Here is a 21,810-nt window from a genome sequence, read left to right as displayed (position 1 = left end):
GATATCCCGTAATATTCACGGCCTGTAATCAAATTATAGTGAACATCCATTTTTATTTTTGCATCATTATTGACTTGAGACAATTATTTCAAGGGCTGATGATTGCCCGTTTAATTGCCACCTTATGTAAATAAACAATAAAAGATGATAAAAGAAATGAGTTATGGAAATTCAAGCGTTAATCTGATTTGGCTTATATGACTAACTGGAGGCTTGGGGGACGGGGGGGTGAAAAATACACGAGGGGCACATTAGTGCTCTGCACCGTTAATTGCATGTTGACACTAAACGAGAGGGGGAAAAATATAACCTGCAGGTGTGATGAAAATAAAATAGGCTACACAATTCTCAAACAATTTACAAGAGAAGCATTTCAGGGAAGAAAAAATTGTTTAAATAAAAAAAGCGGAACATTAACAAGTGTGTAAAATGTGTGTTTATTATATTAATGGCATACAAAAATGTACATCTTACAAGTTTTTAGCTAAAATTGTATGCACAATCTGTTGTAGTATCAACTAAAACCATTCAATCAATTAATGAGTGACTAAAATGTGCCGCCCTGTTGCACGTATCTGAATGTCTTACCTTGAGGTGAAACACACTCCTGGTATCTCAGTGGGCAACATGAAAAACACCCTGCCAACTTCCAGATGTGTTCACGGACTGCTTTCACCTGCACACTCGCCGTCTTTGCGTCTCGCCTAACTAAACATCCATGACGACATTCCACGCTCCACTCCACGCTGCAGACAGGCTATTGTCTCTCCTCCTCCTCTTTCTTGTCTAGCAGCCTTATAGCAGCCTCTCCTCTTGCGTGTTTTGTGCGTGGAGTGGGGGAGAAAAAGGGGGAGAGCATGCATGCAGACAGAGGGAGGGATGTGGACGCACTGCAAGGAGAGGGAGGCAAGTCAAAGGTGGGAGATATGAAATTGATTGATGAAGAACTTTAGGACGTTTGAGGGGTTTGGGCGGGGAATCGAATTCTTTTAGTGCTGTATAACGTCATTATTTTTCCCTTAATGAGCAATATAGTACAAAAATTACACATAACATTTGGTTGAATAATGTTAAAAAAAAAAAAATTAAAAATCACATGTAAAAGTTGACGTGCTTGAAACACCAACGCTTGCCATTCATGGAAAAAAAAAAAATATTTTCAATTTTAGGCTGGTGGCAGGTGGCGAGAGCAAGATGAGAGAACAACACCCCCAAGTGTCGAAAAAGGAGAGATGCAAGATTAAAATCACAAAACCATATTTTCTTGCACAAATCCAAAAACGCACTAAACACATCAAATACACGCCTATTTTTTTCTAGACACAATTAAACACAATATATGTATTTTTGCATTACCGTTTCAAAAATTCAACCAAATAGGCCTATAATGGACGTGCAATCAGAGAAGGAAAAAGTGCCGCACTCACTGCTGCCCCCTGGTGTTCTTTCCCTTCCCCTGCATGTGAAGAGTTCTATGGTGCATGATTTATATTTATTTTATTTTCAATCCAACAATGTCAATGATTCTATCATTAAAATAGACGATTTTGCATATTTCCTGTTCAAATGCATGGGAAGAGCAGCTGTCGTGATGCTTCAAGCATGCACACATCAACTGAGGCAGGCAGTTTTTGGTGAGTGGAATAATACAGGATTCTAGTGGCATGGTGGCCATCGGGAATTTTGAGATTTTCCTGAGCGGCTGGCCAATTTCTCGGCCTTATTTGAAACACATTCAATGAAGATCAAAAACAGGCTCACCAGTCACACCGGTGTGCTGATGGTACAAATTCTTCTTCTTCTTCTTCTTATTATTATTATTATCATCATTGATCTATTTTGGGTTCTTATTTTTATATGTGACTCCAAAGGAGTAGTGCCCAACGTCTGATAATCAGACTTTTTTGCTGATTAATCTCACTTTTATACTGCAAACAATGTTGATTTTGAGTAGGAGGAGGAAACCCATTCTCAGCACACCCACACCACAGGCCAATCACTCAGGATAATCTTTTCAACACATCCAATAATTGGGACTGGCTGAGTTGAATTTGAAAGAATGAAACATTAGGTCGGATTCTTGTCTGTAGCCTGCTTCAGTCCATTACTGTCCATCAAGGTACAACCTAGACAAGTGTGAAGGCTACAAAATGAGCACCGCCCCAGTGCCAAGACACTGTCAAAGTAGCAGGATGTCCCTCACACAAAAAGTTGCTCCTCCTTTCCTGATTGGCTCCGCCTCAGTTTCAGACCGGACAGAATCTTCTGCGCCGGCGAGGTGAAGTGATGATCTGCAGGAAGGGCCCTGGGCGAGTGACACAATGCCTTCCGCTGCGCACCAGCACCGGAGCTGCTCACGTTGAGTTCGGCCGCGCCGCGGGCCACCGGCTCCAGTCCGAGCATGTACTGCACGACGTCCCGCGGGCTGAGAGGAGGAACGTCCTCTGCGGCACAGTCCAAACTCCGAGGAAGTCCGCGGGTGGCTCGCTCTGGGGAGGAGCTGCGACTGCTGTCCGCGCTTCCCGGAGGGTCCACGGAAGGCACTTGGGGCCGTCTGGCGTCGCAGCTCTGGCTGGTGGTTCGGCCTCTCGGGTTGTGATGGCGGTGGTACTTAACGGGCTGCCTGGTGAAGCGGTAGTGTGGCTTGTCACAGATAAAGTCACGCGTTGGGTCTTGATGAGTCTTGCTCAGGGCTCCACTCATAGCCAGGACTGGGACACCAGGAGGAGAAAAACATGTGGTTTATGAAATAAAGTCACGCAACATTCTGGTTCATGCTTATAGGCCTGCACATGGAGCGAGTGGCTGGAATGGACAGTTGCCAAAAAATGTAGTCGGCAATAGTGTTAATTTCGTCAACGAAAACTAAACAAAAATATTTTTGTCAACACACATTTTTCACCAGATTACAACTAGACTAGACTAGACTAGAGTAGAAACTTATTAATAAACAATTAACTGGGACTATTTCAGTATGCATTTTCGTCAAGTAATGAAGACAAAAATGTACTTCACTTAATAAAAACTGGACTAATATCTATGGACATTTTAGTTCATGAAAAAAGATGAGACGAAAATTATATACATTTTGTAAAATCTTGTCTCTGCTAATCGGTCACTGTGACCCTGTCATGTGACACACGCTTTCAAATCTGCACCTAACGAGTGCAACACATGGGACAGACAGGAGGTGGATTCACAGTAAAAGTTTAAAAAAAAAAAAAGAAGTAAATTATAGTTGTAACGGCTATAACGTTCCAACAATTATGTTAATATGACCGCTTACTAATGCTGGCTAATTTACTAGCTACTAGCATGCAGCCATAGTAGCCATTTGTTGATATATTGTAATTTTGTGTCAAGTTGTTTTTCACACAAAAGATGATACATTTTTTTATGTGAAATAGTTTTAGATCCAAAATGTTCAACATAAGCTGCTGACAAAAAATATACAGGGGTAAAATGATTGTCCTGACGAAAATATTGACAGTTTTTGTTGACTAAAACTAGATGAATAAAATTATGTTTTCTTGGACTAAAATCAAAACTAAAAGATTTACAGTAGAATAAAGTTGACTAAATAAAAATGGGATGAGGTTGCGTGACTATGATAAAAACTAACAAGCGTGATTGTAACTGGACTTAAACTGAGACTAAATTTCAAAATACTTGATAAAATTAACGGCAACTCATAACAGTATGCCACCCTCGCACATATAACTTGGTGCAACGGAAAATCTGCGACCCCTGGTGTTCTTATGGGGTAATGTTTTGAGGCGCCACACATACTACTGTACAGTCAGACCCGTCACCAGAAAGAAATTGTAGGGAGGGCATTACCTTTTTTTGGGGGGGCACACTTTATCAACCTAAATCTAATGTTCATCAGGTTGAACAGCGGCATTGTGACAACTGCAAAAGTGTTCAGAAATATTTTCTGTCACTTAAAAGCGGCAGTTCGTTCTGAAATCTAAAAGACAAACTGAAAAAAATATGTGTAGTTCATTTTGCATTTATTCAACTCAAAAGTTCATTTGAAACAAATCCACTCTTCACTTCTGTAAACAACTATGTCCGAATGAATGACTCTGTGACCCAGCCCCTTCTATCTGGAATTGGCCAGCAGTTGCCTTCATTTGCGTGTTGGATTAGGGCTGTACGATATGGACAAAATTTCCTTTCATTTTTGCCAGACATCTCTATTCTTTGATCTTTGACTCAGCATGAGACTTTTTTTACTTTTTTTATGGTGCCTGCTGTATTTTGTGTTATTTTATTTCTATACTTATACAGATTTCTTTTTTAGTATTAATTTTATTTGCGTGTATACTTATCTACTTATATTTACTCTAATTAATTTTATTTTGGGTTATTTTGTTTCACTTGTGTATACTAAAAGACTAATTTCTATTCCATGCACAGCACTTTGTATGCAGCAATTGATGTTTTAAAGTGATTTAGAAATAAGGTTGAGTTATGTCGATGATATACAGAAACAACATATGGGTTCAGTGAAAAACTAAACAGAATATCAATCCAAAAGGATGTGTAAAGTGCTGTTTTTTTAATTAGAACTTAGTGACAGTCATCAACATGAACAAACTTGGCAATAAAAAAAGAGAATTCAACTCACATTGTACTGCAACTGCTTTAGTGATAAATAATTTTATGCTCCTTAGTTGTTGTTGTGTATGTGTGACTGCTTGGGTCTGTTAACAGCATACTGTGTATTGCTACAATTCATCCGTGCTGTGTGGCTTGACTAATTAAAATAGAAGTTTGACACTCACTTGTAAACGTAACCAGTGGACTCAGGATTACCAATGATGTCAACTGTGTCATCCTGGATCGAGGTTTGGCGTTTGGTGGCTTCCATTAAAGCCGCACGAGTGCTCACTGCTCAGTCTTTGTCCCAGCGCCAGCCGGCAAATGCGCACTATCTACCCGGAAGTGGATTTGGCTAAGGCACGTCTGCAGAGCGCGCGTCTCCCCCCACCCCACCCCATCCCTCCTGATCCTGATTGTCATTGGCTCGCTTAGTTGTCAATCACAGCCAAACTTGAAAGGAGGTATGTGGTTGGCTGGCACGCCATGCTTTACTTAAAACAGAAGGCGCAAGTTTACGTGACTGATAGGACGAATAGTTGGTGAGTCATCTTGCTAGGGCGGGCACGGCTGACTGACAGGGCGGGCACGGACCCCCAAGGCCCGCCCATGGCGACGGGACCGTGTACAGTATTTTATTTTTAGTTTTTTTGGGGAGCGGGTTGTCCCGGCCACTGTATCTATACAATACAATACTATACTATACTATACTATTACAATACAAAGAGAGGAAACGTCTGGTCTCAGAGAAACAAAGTGGTCGAGAATAAAGGACAGAAAGTGGATTTGAAAGACTTGGTAATGATTGGCCAACTCATTAACTATACTTGAGCCCTTTTTTTTTGCCATAAGTACTTTGTAATTATTTTTGTGAAACACAATATGTATGAGCTGTAATTATTATTTTCTTTCCTGAACCTAAACATTGAACCAAACTGGGAAAATTTCCAGTGTCACTTGCGATTTTACAGATGGCAGAGCTTCGAAAGCAATATCGTCAGAACAACATTCTCCACTTGATGGCCAAAGTTGAAATGTGTTTGCAACAGAGCCACAAAGAAGAACTTGAAAATAAACAGTTGAATGCACTCAAACAGAAAGAGCGGAAAAGGAAGGATGGAGGTCTTACTTAACCACAGAAAAGTCCCAAAGTCAGAAAAAAGGAACTACAATAAAAAGTCAGCAGGAACAAACCACTTAGAGGACTGCAAGCTAGAATCAGCTTAAAAAAAAGGACCACATAATAACTTCTATAAGACAACTAAGTTCTCATCACTGTTCTATGGCTCTAGTCCCGCCTACCTGCTCTGTCACTGGCTTCGGGGCTGAGCTGGTCCACTGCCTCATTGGATGAAGATTTGTCAGATATATAACCTTCACTCGACTCTCTCTTCATTCCTTCGCTCTGTTGGAATGACACAAGTTGAGTGGCGTACCTTAAGGACGTTTGATTCTACCGTATTTGAGCTATACTGAATGCTGACATCCATTACGAAGTGTCCATCTGTTAGAGTGGTGGTTGAATGCATCAAAAGTCACATCAAAAGTGGAAGTAGCCTGCTCTGCTCATTTAAAAACGAGCATTTACATTATCAAGAGTCTGTAATATTTATTTTATTTAATTGAGCTGTTTTTATTCCTAAAAATGGTTAATCAAATAATATAAAAAAGTGTATTTATGTATTTATTTATTTATTCATCAATCACCTAAGAATCACCTGGCCCCATTTAAATAAAATAAAAATAAATAAAGAATGAACTCTGCTTCTACTGCTTTTTCCTGGACTTTTTATGTGATGTTAACACAGTAGGCTCCCATCAGGGGTAAGGTAAAGAAAAGCAATGACAATTACAAGGGGCTAGTAACTGACTAGGCCCTAGAGAACAAAATTTTCAACTTGCAACATTGGGGCTAATGGGATCCCCCCCCCCCAAAGAGTGGCCCCAAAAACCCTAACAGCTAAGACTCAGTGATGGCAATAAAACTATCACTGTCCAGCATTTACTTCCATTTCTCACATTCCCAAAGAAGAACATGAAACTGAAACACCAAGTGTGAAGCGAAGGGAAAAAACAACAAGCAAGCAAAGCAGCGGCTGTGCAGCGAGTTAATGTAGACAAAATAAAGGATCACGTTAAGGTGCCGAGGCACTTCAAACAACAGACCAGGTTTTAGAGGCTCAGCTACAAACTGAGCTTTTAAAGGAAGAAGTTCAACTATAATGGAACAAAATAACTCGCAACTCACTTCTAGTGAGTAAGGGCGCTCCCTGGAAGTTGTTCCTTGTTCTGGTCGTGTGTCAAAGTTGTCATCCAGAGGACAGGTGCGTCTGGGAGGGGTCTCTGGAAGTGGGCCCGTGGGGGCTGGAGGAGGAGTGGGCGTCCTGGCTCTCTGCCGGAGGATGAAGATTTTTTCATGGTGCGAGATGAGGAAGTCCACTAGCAAGGCCTGGTAGGCGTTTTCCTGCAGGGCCAAAACAGGCTGGTCCGTGCACACTGGGGGGCGCAAGAGAGTCGGACCGAAGACAATGCCTAAATTGTTGGAGGACATTTTGTTCTCGTTGTTTCGGGAAACCCTGCAGGGATGCATGGGAGATTAAGTGCCTCATCTGCGTGTAGGGAGGGGCGGGTCTGGTGTCATGTCAAACTTACGTATGCAGGTGGAGTACGAGGTGCTTCAAAGTGTTATAATGGCAGACAGGGAGTTTCTGCAGTAGCTGCTGCAGGTTACGAACAAGGTCCATGAACTCGTTAGTGTCTTGCGTCGAGTCCCACTCGCCCACGTGTTGGATACTCCTCCCCGCTGTGATGAACTCATTGTAAAGTTCGAACGTCAGCAGCGGCTCTGGAAGCTAATCGGAAAACAATTAAGGTCATGGAGAAGCGTTGAAGTTCTACTCAGTGACATACCTCCTTGAAGAAGTGCTTCAGGATGCAGGTGATGTCGTGTGGAGACACCTCTGAGAGGTCCACGTCCTCCTTGAGCTCTTCCAAGGCCTGGCACAGCTTCTGGACGCGGGGCTTGGAACCACTCACCCGATACACACCCTCAGTGGGACAAGACAAGACAGCCCAAAAAAGATAAATGACACTGATAGTGTCTTCCATTTAGCGAGTGTTAGCGTTACGTAAGCATCACTCATTTGAGGGTGAACGTCTCCTGATCCAGAACAAGTATCAGATTTCAAGAAGTCTCAGTCACATGACAAAGCATTGCTAACTTGCTAGTCGCTAAAGTCAAAGTGGTCAGTGGTGGCTTTGAGCAAGCGCAATTCATTTGCAATCTGGACAGGAAGGAATGAAGATCTCCATTCCTGTATTTTGACTAAAAAGTATGGAGGACCAAAAATGCCCAATAAATAGATAAATAAATAAATAAATAAATCAATGTGATTATACAAACGGATATAAAATATAATTCAAAAATTAAATACAAAAGATAAATATAAAAGGAAATAAAAACAACAAAATATATAGATATACATAAATAAATGAACGTAAAAATAGATCCAAAAATAAAAAATGAGATTCAAAAAATAAAAATGTAAAAAAATGTGAAAATAAATAAAAAAATAAATATATAAATATATTTAAACATCAATCAATAAATAAAAAGGCTCTGCTCTCATATTTATTTATTTCATGCTGCAGATGCTGTCAGCATGAAACCTGTCGTGAAATGTTATTCAAATGAGGGGGCGGTCCTAAGTGTGTCGTGGGTTGTGTCCGCTGTTGCAAACTGCCTAGAGTGAGCGGGTCGGTGAATAAAGTCTTGCATGGAGAGCACAACTTGTGACTTGAGTTGCTCGACAACTTCCCACAAGTTCCTGTAAACAACAAGGTCCCTTTTTTTTTTTTTTTTTTTTTTTTTTTAAATGTTTTTTTTTGGAACAAGCAGAGCCCAACATATAATGACTCAATAAACTAATAGACAAACAGTTCAACCCAAGGCACACTTAATTATATAATACATATTTATTTATAATACATTTATATATAATACATTTTTATTTATTTGGGCCTGTATTTTTTTTAAGTTATTTTTGTTTTTGGAAACTAAGTTTTTATTTATTTTATTTTATTCATGTATTTATTTATTTATTTATTTATTTATATGTTGTTTATATTTCCATTTACATATGTATATATTTTTTAAATTAAATTTTTGAATCGTATTTTTTTTAATATCTGTATTTATGTTGAATTTATGTATTTATTTTTAATTTTGGCATTTTGGGTCCTCCAGAGAAAAGTACCTGAAATGTTTAAATAAAACACCTGGGACCTGTTTTAAATCCAAAATAAATAAATAAATAAATAAATGAATACAATAAAACAAATACCTGCAAGGAGAGCGCACGACTCTCGATCTCTGCGGTGCAGCGTCGCACCACAAATGGGACGTCGTCCGGTGTGTCCCGCAGCAACAAAGACAGGGGAACGCCAAACACGGTCCCCCTGTTGTTGTCACACTCCATCTGACACACCTCCATGCACTTCCTGTGCAAACCCAGGCCACACTGAGGGCGACAGAAATGAATTAAAAACATTCCAAGTCTCCTTAACTTCTCACTGACGCTAAAGGGACGCACACCTCCTCGCATTCCACGCCATTGACGTAAATGTAGTTGTCGCATTGCTTGCATTTCACCATCTTGCTCTTCAATTTCCTGAGTCGGTGAGTTAGTGCCGCACGGGATGGGGTGCGAACCTTGACCTGCTGGCCGTCGAGGCACTCTACAGAAAAATAGCACAAGACACATTATAATCCATCCGGGTGAGTTGGAGCCTACCAGAGCTGACAGTTGGTGAAAGGCATGGTAAAAACATTCATATTTACATACGCAAGATGGAACAATCAAATCACTGTGATGTGCTAACCACCAGTTTTGATTATATTTCATATAGAAGAGTGATCGTTGTTGTTCCTGTCTCCTTGCCTTTTATCTGTGTATGAATGTAGCAGTGGAAATGGCCACTTACTGTGCATTTGCATTATGTATTCTAAAACAATTTATTGTATTGTATACAATACTTTAGTTATGTATTGTCACTATGGATTGATGTTTTGCATGCATCTGACTTTGCAACAAGTCATGCAAATTAACCAAGGGGTCCCCAAATTCACTCCATAGTACCCACTGGAAATGTATTTATTTAATTATGTTATTAAAAACAAATAAAAATTAGTCCTGAACTCCAGTTTCACCAATGGACAGTGAGTGAACATTTCTATCGTTGAAGAATGATGAAAAGAGTCTTAACAAGGTTTGTTTGGAAATGAACAAGTAGTCGGCCATTTTGGTTTGAAGTAGCCATTTTGTGTGAAATCCATTGAGATACCGTAGACAGGCAAGTGATTATTATTTAAAGGAGAGAGTATTTTGTGGTATGTGAAAGAATCACTGCCTAAATGCAGTTCATGGAATGTTTTAGTACAACAAACTATGCTAATGTGTTGGACTAAAAAGTTACATGAACCGAATTTAGGCAGTGAGCGAAGGGGGTCACAAACCAGATTCAGACGCCCCATCGCGGTCATCCATGTCATCTGTGAGGAAGTTGTACATTCTGTGAACCCTCCTGTGACAGTGAGCTGCCATGTTTGCATCAACACAGGAAAAAAAAAAACTTCAGTCATGTTTTTACAATACTGAGCATGAATTAAAAGACATCACGCAGAAGTGTGATTACCAGGGCTGGACAGAGATTCCAAACTGCCGCCGACGCTCTCACTGTCGCTGAAGACAAATCTCCCTAACAAGCAGCAGGCACATTCATTGATTACTTGCCATTCAAATGGAAGTGATGAGATGTTTATGGATGAAATGGAAACTTGCTGGAGTCACCAGGTTGTCTGTAGGGACTGTCATCTGTGTGAGGTGAGGAGTCCTGCAGGGAGCTGAGAGGGTTGCTGGTTTTCCGCTTGTTGCTGAGACACATTTGACCATATAAAAGTTATTTATGCAGACACATAGCACCACGGTGACAATATTACAATACTACAATATATCATATAATAGTCACATAGATATGAGTACAGTGGTACCTCTACTTACAAAATTAATTGGTTCCGGAAGAAAGTTCTTAAGTAGAAAATTTTGTAAGTAGAGACGCATTTTCCATGTAAATGCCCTAATCCGTTCCGAGCCTCCCAAAATTCAGACATAAATGTTTTATAAAGCATAAAAATGCATAAAAATATGTAACAAATACATGTTATAATTAGATTATTGCACAATAAATGAGAGTTCTGCGTAATGTAAAAAACAAAGAATAGAGTAAAGAATAAAAATGATGGTCATTTACCTTTTTAACTGCTGTCCTCTTCCTTTTTTGCCCTCTTTGGTTCATGTTCTCTCTCAGAAGTGTTTTTTTCTGCCTGGTGTTTTGCAAAGAACTGATCCAAGGATGTTTTTTTGTTTTTTTGTTTTTTTGTTTTTTTGTTTTTAAACAATGCTTCGTAAATGTCCAAGGCAAACATCATCTTAGTGAGCAAACACCCGACTGGTGAACACTTTTTCTGGCCGATTCTTTTAAACAAATTCTGAAACGTCATGGAAACTTCCGGTATGGTGAGGCATCTTTTTTTCCCAAAAAAAAAAGAAAAAAAAAAAAGGCCCGTCTCGTCTCGTCGTAATTAAAAACTTACTGTGCCTTCATCAATCACCAATTTTTTGAATTTTTGCACAAATTCGTTGGCCGTTAGTTCATACATTTACGAAAAACTATCGGAACACTTCATGGGCCGCGGGATGAATGATGAGGATGCTGTATAGTATCTAGGCTCATAGATACCTATGGTAAAGGTTCCTCTTAGCCAATGGGATGCCAGAACGATGCACAAACACCGATCTAGTATTTACGCTCGTAGGTACCTATGGTAGGAAATAGCCATAGCCGAAAGTATTTTGCGCTCGGTAATGTATTTTTACCTTTCGTATCTAGAAATTTCTTTCGTAACAAGAGGCAATATTTTCCCGTTGAGGCGTTTCGTAACTCGTAAATTTCGTATGAAGAGACGTTCGTAAGTAGAGGTTCCACTGTATTAAAAAGTCCAAGTTTCTAACCGTTTTCCGTGAGGCACATATTCCTGGAAGGAGAAGACTTGCAGAGGTGTCTCCTGGCGCCGCCTGCTGCGTACGTACATCAAGTAGGGCTCACCGGGCTCCAAGGAGCGGCACGTTAACTCCAGGCTGTGATACCCAAGAGGAACCGGCTCGGTCTGCTGCCGCTGGTAGTAGAACATGTTGACCGTGACCTGGCGGAAGCATGGAGACGGCGTTAGAGTGATTACGTTTTCACGGACGTGGTATAGCACCGACCTGCTTGAGCACCGTGTCTCCCTGACAGATGAGCTTGCGGGTGTGAGAGATAATTCTCTCTTTGACCTTCACTAGTTCATCCTGGTGGAACTTGGCTTCGTGAATGCACTGTCTGTAAAGTAGCTCGGACTCCATCACCTTGAGCACACAGTAGATTGCGTTAGTCTTTGAAAAGGCTTTTCACGAGGACTTGTCTTGCCTTCGTCTGGGCTTCATCCTTGGACTTCCGCCTCTTGTCCAGAGACTTGAGACCACCCGGGTCGTCCACGGTTCTAGCAGTCATAGCTTTGGCCTTCTCTAGCTCGTCGCAGCGCTGGAAGTATTGCTGGCGAGACTTTTTCAGAGCCGTCACCGCTTCATTCTGAAAAACACACAGATAAGCATATGGACTTATCCAAGCTTCGGTTAATTATTTTGACCCAGTAGGTTGGAGAATGGATTTGGGAGGAGCTGGTTGGTTGCCATTTTGGACACTGTTTAAGTTGAAATAAACTTGATATAACATTCTTAGAAAACATCCGTCTGAATGTCTCAGTGGGTAATACTTTTGGCTTATCATCATTAGCTGCAGCGCTATAAGATTGTTGAATGGTGATGGTCTGTCCTGTAGAATCTAACATAACTGCGTGTCTGTCACCAGGGTCACACAATCCCAAATCACAAAGCAATGTCACCCAATGTCATGACGCATTGTTCAGATGTTTGACCGACTGCTGTTGCTAAACTAGGAAGTCGTCCTAATTCACTTACCATCTTCCTCTGCTCCTTCACCCACTGCTCCTTGAATTCCCGCCGCCACTTATCAATCTCATTCCTCTTGGCAGCCAAGGCCTTTGGGACAGGAGATAGCGGATTAGCAACTTTGCGCCACGGTAACCTTCACGAGGAAGCACAAATCTCATATGGGTGCGAACGCTACTTGGTAACAGCGGTTTTGCACAAGGTCCGAAGTTTTTCGAGAGTTCTGACTGTTCTTCAGGTCTTGTTCAAGAGCCATGGTGTAAATGTACTGCAGTGGCATCGTTTCCTATGGAAGTAAAAGCAACATTTTATTGTTTCTCAGTGGCTCAGGAAGAAGGAAAATGCTCAGAACAAACCATAAGGACTTAAAGCATCCACCTGTGCTGCCAAACTGGCTTTTGCGGCTTCAGACGTCTTCAGGACATTTTTGGCAAATTCTTGTTCTGTCAAAAAACAAAATCAAACATCTTAAAAGAGAAGGCGACCTTAAACATGTCTTGGCAATATGTTATATGCTGAGGTGGGTCGAGTAGCCAAAAATTGTACTCAATTAAAAGTGGCATTACTTCAAAATAATATTGATCATGTAAAAGTAAAAAGTAGCCGTAAAACAAAATCACTCAAGTACAAGTAAAAAAAAAATAAAAAATATATATATATATATATTAGTTGAAAGTACTGACTAACTGCTTGAACACGAAGTCCGATTTATTTTAAACAAATGTCAACAGACAAAAGCATAAAATGATGTGAAAATGCTGGCATCTTCAAATCATAAAATAAAAATAAACAAATAACTTTTAAAGCTCGAACAACAATGCAAGTAGACACGTTTTCCCAATTCGGTTATGTTTTTTTTTTTTATTTTAGCCTGCCAAAAAGGCTCAGCAGGACATACGCATTACATACATTACATACATTGTTGTTTATTGTTGAAATGTATCTATGTTGTTTCATTTGACTTCAAATAACATTGAACTTTTTATTACAACAAAGCTCATGCACAATAATCCCTATTGAATGTAATCAAACTACATAACCCATAATGCTTTGCAAGGATGGCTCATGCGCACAACGGCTCTCTTGTGCCCGTCACCGTCAAACAAACACCCACGACTATTCTCGGCGCTGCCTCCCAGTTTGGTCTAATGGAGCGCTTATGTGAAAATACGGTAAATGTAACAACTCTAGTGTAGCCCAATGTCGCGGAGTAAGAGTAGCATTTCTTTTTCACACATCTACTCAAGTAAAAGTAAAAAGTATTGTGTTGTGAAACTACTCTTAAAAGTAAATTTTTATCAAAATATTACTCAAGTAAATGTAACGGAGTAAATGTAACTCGTTACTACCCACCTCTGGTTATATGTGACCTATGAGTCTAAACATGACATTCTTATCAATATTACATTTGTGGAATATGAGTTATGAAGCAAAACCCAGCCGTTTTTATCCATCTCAGAGTGCGGCCATTTTGCCACTTGCTGTTGACTGAATTAAGTAAGCTTTATTTAGATGACATCACAGTTGCTCAGGGCTCAGGCAACGACCAATCTCAGCTCACCTGTTTTCTGAAGCTGAGCTATGAGACCTGAGCAACTGTTAAGTCATTTTCGCTCGACAGCAAGTGGCAAAATGGCCGCCTTCTGATATTGATTAAAACTGCTGGATTTTGCTGCTTAACTCCTATACAACTAACACAATATTAACCAGAATACCATATGGGGGCTGCTTAGAACATATTGTCAAGAAATTTGGAGGGGTTGACTACCTCTTTAATGGCCACGGGGAAATATCATGATTAGCATCATTTAATCACTTATTCCACATAGTAGTGAGTGAGCAGAGCAGTGTGGGACATTGCAAAAATCACAGAAAGCATATTTTGACAAAATATATTTTGAGACACTTTTCAATTCAATGTTATAAATGCAACTGTTTGACCATGACAAGACTTGGCTTGACTCCGACATGCGGCATCATATTAAGTTGCTCTTGAAACATTTGTATGGTTTCATTGGTTGTAATGACAAGAAATACAATTGCATCTCATCTTCAATGCTAACTATTTGTTAGGTCCTAAATTTGTTGATTAAAAAAAAAAAAAAAAAAAAAAAAAGTACATGCTTTGTGCCTGTGTTTGTTCTCCAAAAGCAGTGCCACCTTTCACAACCTTGCTCCAGTCTGATAATCCTCCCCTGCTAATCCTTTCTACGTGTGGAGCATCCAATCATCTCTTGAACTTGACATATAAAACAAAGTCACGATTGTTACATTACTGTTGTTGGGTCACAATTAGACAGATAGATCGACACTTAGTTAGCCAGAAAGACTGCTCTTGTAAAGGAAAGAACCTTTACTGTATTTTATAATCCTGTACATAAAATAGCCACAAGTATAAGGTAGCTAGCTTACTAGCTAGCTAGCTAACTAGCTAGACGAGTGGTGCCTTGAGATGCAAGTGACAGTGACCGGACCAACGAGTGTTCGAGACACAAGGAACAGATTCATGGCATTTTCATTTACAATATTTCAATGGGGAAAGATGATTTGAGAGCCAAGTGTTTTATGTTACGAGTGTGGTAATGGAACAAATAAAATTTGTATCTCAAGGCATCACTACACATTATCTGGTCAGGGAAATGAAGTCGCAGTAGAAAAATTTACACATACACTTGCAATAATAATATTAACAAAAACAACAACAATGTAAGAACAAATACAAGAACTGCATTGATGTGGGATTAAAAGAAATTTAAAACAAATCTAAGCGGAAAGAAGAAGAAAATGGACATATGGACTGAAGTATTGAGGAAGCTCTGTTCTGTTCTTTCATATTTCTTGCATTAATTTGTTGATTTTTTTCTTACCGTTTGTTCATTGAAGGCAGTTTCATGATAAGTAACTTGTTCATATATTTTTTGCAAATATGGCTAATACAAAAAGAAATAATGTCAAATAGTTTCACATGTACATTAAAGCTATTTAAATTCAATATTTGGTTAATTATTACTAAATTAATTATAACAGAAGAATAACTATTTTACTTACTTTATATGCAAGTTTAACAACTTTATTTATTTACATATCCAACCCATCCATCTGATTTAAAAATTAAACAGCCAGGTGACTTAATATATTTGTCCCTGTATGTACATTCCACGCCGTGCACTCACCCAAGCTGAGCTTCTTCTCCATCCAGGCCAGGAGGTCTTTGGCGTAGCGGCACCACATCTTGGCATACTGAAGGGCCGTTTCCACGCCGTCCTCACAGCGGCACAGCGCCAGATCGGCCTCGTGGGCTGAGAAGGAGTACATCAGCATCACGGCGGTTCGCAAACAAAAACCCACGCTCTTATTTTGTATCAGTGAAGCCCACTGGGAAGCCTGGAGGACCTCCACTCAAGGAAGCAATTTAGAATTTCCAGAAGGTGTCGCTATGCTGTGCACTTAGTAGCCCCACAAAAAAAGCACTTTGCGTGAGGCAGATGACACAAATGAGGGAGTGTTTTTGAAAATAGGCTGAGGCTGAGAGGGTGTTGACTCGGCAACTCCCCCTCTCACTTCTTACCCCCCCCACCCCTCTTTGTAGTTCTTCCTCAGCGACTCACATAGCCTCCCGACCTCCAAACACACTGACAGAATCCAGTTAAAGGGCCAAACAAGCCCACCAAAAAAGTGCTCACTCATCCTTAAGTCTCATTTAGAAATCAATATCCAAGTAGATTGTGCTGCATCCTCACTGTCAGAAGAGGTGGCGGATTAGCTCCAGTGAACTCGGATTGCAGGCAGTGACAAGCTTTCCAGGTTGGCCACCTGCCCAGTAACAGTTTGGACAGGGTGCTAAAAGGGCCGATGGGTAATTAATTCCGACCAATGGGAGCAGGGCTGCCAGAGATCATTTTCTTTCAACGCGCTCAAAATAATCCACAAAAGCAGGAATGGTGCGGTAATATAACCCGAATACAAGGAAATAATAATATATGCGACATTGTAGAAATAAGCACAGCAATTATTCATGATGTATGTATCAAAGACTAAAGATGTATTTTCAAAACAAACTCGGAATATGTAATCTATTACATTTTGACAGTGTAAAGAGCAGTGACGAAAACAGACTTGAAAGTAAAATGAAGTTCTTTTGGTGGTGCAGACAGATGCAAACACGGATCCAGAGGTTGACCACGCAAAAAAAGGCCCAGCAGTGAGGTTTGGAGATAAATGTTGTCACACGCTTGCCACCTTCCAATTGCAACCGTGTGGCTTTTCCACACTTCTAATAGATCTGCCCATCTCTGGACGCCCTCTGACCTGCGCTTGAGCGAAAATGATCCGTGTGTCAGTTTAGTCATTGCTTTTCTTGGCCTTGTGTTTGTGTTTACAGCAAGCAGACCAGCAGGAGTAACACCTCACTGGGTAAAAGAGGGCAGCTGCCTCCTGCTTAATCTCCATCCTAATCTGGTTACTGCGCGGCAATTACAATTCACGATAAGATACTGTATGAAAACAAGCAACAGAAAATGATACTAGTAGTGTAATAAAGGAACAGCAAAATTTATTTGTGAATGTTGTTGTATTGAGGAAGCTAATGTAACCAACTTCACATACAGTGACAGTAACAATAAATCATAAAGGAGCCTTACCAGATGAGTTTCCATCACCTTCAATGGTTACACAGCGTTCCTAAAAAGAGCATATACATATATTTGTAAAAATCGACAATATATACAGTCGAACGCTGGGCTGACCAATGACGAATAGTGAAAATCCATGTATAATTGACACCCACTGAATTGTATTAGGGAGAGGGAAGGGAGTAAAAACAAACAAACAAACAAACAAAAAAGATGATTAATATTGAATATACGTATTCCGTGAACAACAGGGTAAAAATAGTGGAACAAATAAAAAATCATCATAATAACATTTTTAAAATATTTTAAAAACATTGAAACAAAATTGGAAAACAAAAAAATGATAATACAGTATGTGTCTCAATGGGTGCCAAAATATGTGGACGTTGACTATATGAAAATATGAATGAAAGAAATAGATTTCTTTCTCCCAGGGCTGTAATATTGAATGGGGTTGAACAACTTATATTTTGGTTTTATAGGTTAAGCTTACGCCAAAATAAAGGCAACTGAACAAATGAAGATGAAATGCAATTTATTTACTTTAATTAGAGTTGTTCACTTAATGAACACTTGTAATCTTTTAAGAGTTCACTACGACAACTATACAAAATTTGACCAAACGGGTGTGGTGTAAACAGAAGTCTAATGCAAACAAATCTGGGGCTTTATCACTTCAACTTTTCATGTTTCGTGAAACAATGACATGTAAACATGTGGACTGCACTTCTTTTGTACTGAATTGATTGTCTGTTTTCTATATTTATGTATAGTATCTAGATTCTAGACACTATAAATAAGTATACAAGACATAAATAAAGCCTATCGATCGACTGAAATGAAGTATTCCTGCTCGCCAAATTGCATCCCTTGCGATTTGAAAATGAATTACATTCTTTCCTACTACAACGCGATGTTCATTTAAATTTGATTAACCCCCCAGTCAGCGCTGCAGCTGTGTAAATAATCATTTATAGCGACAGTGTGGACCACTCACAGATGGTTCATGCTGCTCTGCAAGTTCCGTTCTCTCTCCGGTGATGCACTCCAAGTTGTCGGACAGGAGCTCGTCCTTGTCACTGAAGAGATTTCAAATACACATTTATGTGAATACAAGTTCACGTATGCACATAACAATAAGACTACCTTTAGTAGTTCAATATATTAGAGACATCATGTATCTGTTAAATTAACAGCCTTCAATCAAAAGTATACTAGATGTACCTTATTCATACAGTACAAAGCATGTAGCGTACAGATTGTAGCTAATGTTGTGACCAAGCTGTGCATATTTTTAACAGAGTTTATCCTTTCTTTGACTCTTCTGAAAGTGGTGGTTCGCAGTAGCTTCTACAGTCAATAATTACATTTCAAAAAATGTTTCCAACAATTGCATCATTCCCGCTTAAGGCAATAATTAAATCTATTTTTGAAGAAATGTTTAATTTTACACACTTCATTGACACAACATTTTGGTGGAACTTTTTTTTCTGGTCGCAGACGTTTTTGTGATACACCTTAAAAAAAAAAATCAGACTAAGAAGAAAGATTTCTCCATTATTAATGCGACAAAAATATACCTCAACTGAAAAATCAATACATCTGTTGCAAAAGTGTGCACACCTACGTTGGACTTGAATGTGCCTCTGTTTACAGTAGAATTAACTAATCACGTTCAAATTCTTTCAAACCATTTAAAGCTCCTCTAATTAACCTCAAATAAAGTTCTAGTAGGCTTTTCCTGACATTTGTTTGCTCTCTAGCACAAGCTTGAAGGTAGGCTGTCCGGCGCTGTTCATAATTCCTTACATCTTGTTTAAGGTCCCAATTCCAACTGAACAAAAACAGCCGCTGCCTCTAACAAGCTTCATTGTGGGTTTGATGTTCTTATGGTATGTTTGTGCCGAACATAACTTTTGGACTTATGGCCAAAAAGTTCAACCTTGGTTTTCAGGTTTCCACTAGAAATCAAAACAAATGTCTGGGATAGCCTACTAGAACATCTGAATGTTATTTAGTGTCCATCAGAGGCACTATAAAAGGTGGTAGATGTGTGCTGACTCTCAATTTGCATGAGTTTGAACGTGATTGATTAATTCTGAACCTAGACACATCTCAGTTGTAGGAGGGTGTGCACACTTGTGCAAGTACATTTCTCAGTTGTTTATTTTTACTTCCCCTCTCAAAAAGATTTTAAAATTTGATTGAAGTTTTGAAATTATTTATCTTGGTCTTGTGTTTTTATAGGCCTATCACAAAAACGTGGCATTTCACAAGGGTGTGTAGAGTTATGTACAGTATTTAGTACTGTACATGGAAAAACTCGGACCTACATGGTGATAAATGATAACTCGAGGTTGTCAAAGTCTCTGAAGATCTCACTGTATCTCTTGGTTTCACATTTCTGTGCCGTTTGCAGGACATCTGAAATGAAAAAAAAAAAAAAAAAAAAAAAAAAAAAAAAAAAAGGGTGTTGGACTAGTTATGTTTTTTTCTCCCATTAGATGTGAGATTTCTAGACACACAACTTCCTTCTAAATAGCAGAAATGTGCTCACTGCAGGTCAAACGACAAAATTATGACAGGGAAATAAAATGCTAAAAACTAACCAAGAGCTGATAAAATGATAACCTTAACATGAAAGCCATTTTGCACTTAAAGGTAATCTAGAGAGAGAGAAAAACGGGCATGCACATAAAACACAATTTTAACACATAACTGGTGCGACACATGAGACGCACATCTCCTCATTTGCCAAACCACATCCTCTCTGCAGTTGGTGCCTTGACACAGTTCTGCATTCACAATATATCACTTTATCTAAACAACAACAAAAAAGTGCAAAAGCTAGCAAGTCGAGCTCATCTCAGATTGCACAATCTCTCACTAACTGGGTTATTGTGTTTAATAACTGTCATATATTTCATCATTTTGGTCACGTGAAACCGCAGCGAAAGAAGCACGAGGTGAAGCAGAAAGTAGCCTGCCTCACTGAAGGGCCGCGAGCATATAAGAGAGCATATAGGGTCACGTTGCTGCCATGTTGCTGAAGTTTTGTCCCTTCTTGAAAATGTCTCCAAACTAGAAGAGCAATGCAAATGGGATCCACTGTAATTGATATAAGAAGATCATTGCTGGGGATTTCCAAACCGAGTGGTAGACTTGTCAGGACTAGACTGTTAAAATACATTATTTGTACACCAGTGATTGATTGAATGAATGAATGAATGAATGAATGAATGAATGAATGAATGAATGAATGAATGAATGAATGAATGGCAAAGTATAATTTTATGACCTTATTTATTTATTTATTTATTTATTATCTCATGTAGCTCTGCCACTCTGTTTGGCTCAAAAATTAGATGTCAGTGCTTCACGAGCCATGACCCCCAGCACATGCCACTGTGTCTCGGATACCCGCTTCTGAATGCGCGTTCTTTGAGTGAATTCCCTATTTAGGACTTTTTCGCCCAAATTGGCTACTAAAAAAAAACAATATGGTCGACTTCCTGTTCAATTTTGAGCATTGGTCCTCGAGGATTTTGTGTAATAGACTATACCTCCCAGTTTTGTAACTGGTGTTGGGTGGTGATTTATTTGAAGGGTTTCCCTTTTCATGGCAACCGTTTGAAAGGTCATCAAACTTTGACACATTGTTTTTTTCCACATTATATGGTGTAACTTTTCAATTTAGCTGAATTACCTCATAGAAGTTTGGCAAAGCCTGTAGAATTCACCCAAAATGGCTGCTTCAAACCAAAATGGCTGATTTTCTGTTCATTTGGGGGCATGGGTCCTTGAGACCTTTTGTGTGTCCTTGTTTATTGATTAAATTGGTGTCCAGTGCTAATATTTTCCAACTTTCCAGGAGGGGTTACTGAGTGAATTTTGTGAGATCATATGTGGGACCCCTAAAATACAATACAGGATCGACAATTTTGCCAACATTTATCAATTTTCAGACATAATGAAAAGGCAATTAATTTGTTAAAACAATAAGGGCTTTTCCTGAAATAAGCAAAGTCACTTCCATTATATTCTGACAGAAATTCTACACACATTTAGACTAGCTATTGCTGTTTAGATCACTCCTAATGGCTCAAAAGAGTTGATCATAATGATTAAACAGCATTAACTCAACGAAAAATGATTTTCAGGAAGTCAGTCCAGTTTTGACAAAGAGGATGTTGCAGAGTGCAGCACAAAGAGAACACAACAAAGTGAGATTATTAGTCTACATCGGTAAAAATCTTTCACCAACTTAATAGTGAGCTTTCAAATTCAAAATATAATTTTGATACTCGCCCGCGGCCTGCTGAGACTCCTGAGCCTGCTCCTGATCTTCTTCCATCTTCTACACCTGAAGCAGGTTGACTTCAAGCCTCAACACCACTCACAGGTCACATGACGGTTGTGGTCAGGCCACACTGGGTGAAAAGTCTTCACAAAAAGGTTCGCCGGTTCGACACGGCCACCGATGGCATCTTCCTCTCATTGCAATGACA

The 21,810-nt window shown here is 39.5% G+C and overlaps 2 protein-coding genes across 2 annotated transcripts in view; both read right to left on the bottom strand.

Annotated features, from left to right (window-relative positions):
- Window positions 1–736, bottom strand: part of lmx1al (LIM homeobox transcription factor 1, alpha-like) — a 28,626-nt gene extending 27,890 nt beyond the window's left edge. The window contains exon 1 of the mRNA XM_077526386.1: window positions 589–736. Within this exon, the coding sequence (XP_077382512.1) occupies window positions 589–629 (41 nt within the window). The 5' untranslated portion in view covers window positions 630–736. The remainder of the gene's footprint in view (window positions 1–588) is intronic.
- On the bottom strand, window positions 419–21,804 carry gmip (GEM interacting protein). The gene is made up of 21 exons (XM_077526272.1): window positions 21,611–21,804; window positions 19,636–19,726; window positions 18,300–18,381; window positions 17,312–17,351; window positions 15,845–15,970; window positions 13,050–13,114; window positions 12,850–12,957; window positions 12,681–12,761; window positions 12,130–12,291; window positions 11,931–12,068; window positions 11,676–11,866; window positions 10,455–10,537; window positions 10,300–10,362; window positions 10,121–10,201; window positions 9,200–9,342; window positions 8,949–9,125; window positions 7,516–7,653; window positions 7,258–7,457; window positions 6,854–7,181; window positions 5,908–6,010; window positions 419–2,711 (listed from the first exon to the last, which is right to left on the bottom strand). The coding sequence occupies exons 1-21, from the start codon at window positions 21,654–21,656 to the stop codon at window positions 2,200–2,202; spliced, it is 2,958 nt and encodes a 985-aa protein (XP_077382398.1). The 5' UTR covers window positions 21,657–21,804; the 3' UTR covers window positions 419–2,199.
- Window positions 21,805–21,810: the final 6 nt, after the last annotated feature.

This window comes from Festucalex cinctus, chromosome 1 (assembly GCF_051991245.1).
Source record: "Festucalex cinctus isolate MCC-2025b chromosome 1, RoL_Fcin_1.0, whole genome shotgun sequence".
NCBI classification, from domain to species: Eukaryota; Metazoa; Chordata; class Actinopteri; order Syngnathiformes; family Syngnathidae; genus Festucalex; species Festucalex cinctus.
Note: the sequence above shows the minus strand (reverse complement) of the source record. Positions and strands in the feature narration are given on the sequence as shown.

Bases quoted from the DNA above. Each gene is read 5' to 3' on its own strand.
- gmip (XM_077526272.1), bottom strand. From the start codon at position 21,656: ATGGAAGAAGATCAGGAGCAGGCTCAGGAGTCTCAGCAGGCCGCGG. The intron at 12,958-13,049 runs GTGGATGCTTTA...TTACTTCCATAG, and splicing joins AAGCCAGTTTGGCAGCACAG to GAAACGATGCCACTGCAGTA. The intron at 10,202-10,299 runs GTAATCACACTT...CAAACATGGCAG, and splicing joins GGAATCTCTGTCCAGCCCTG to CTCACTGTCACAGGAGGGTT.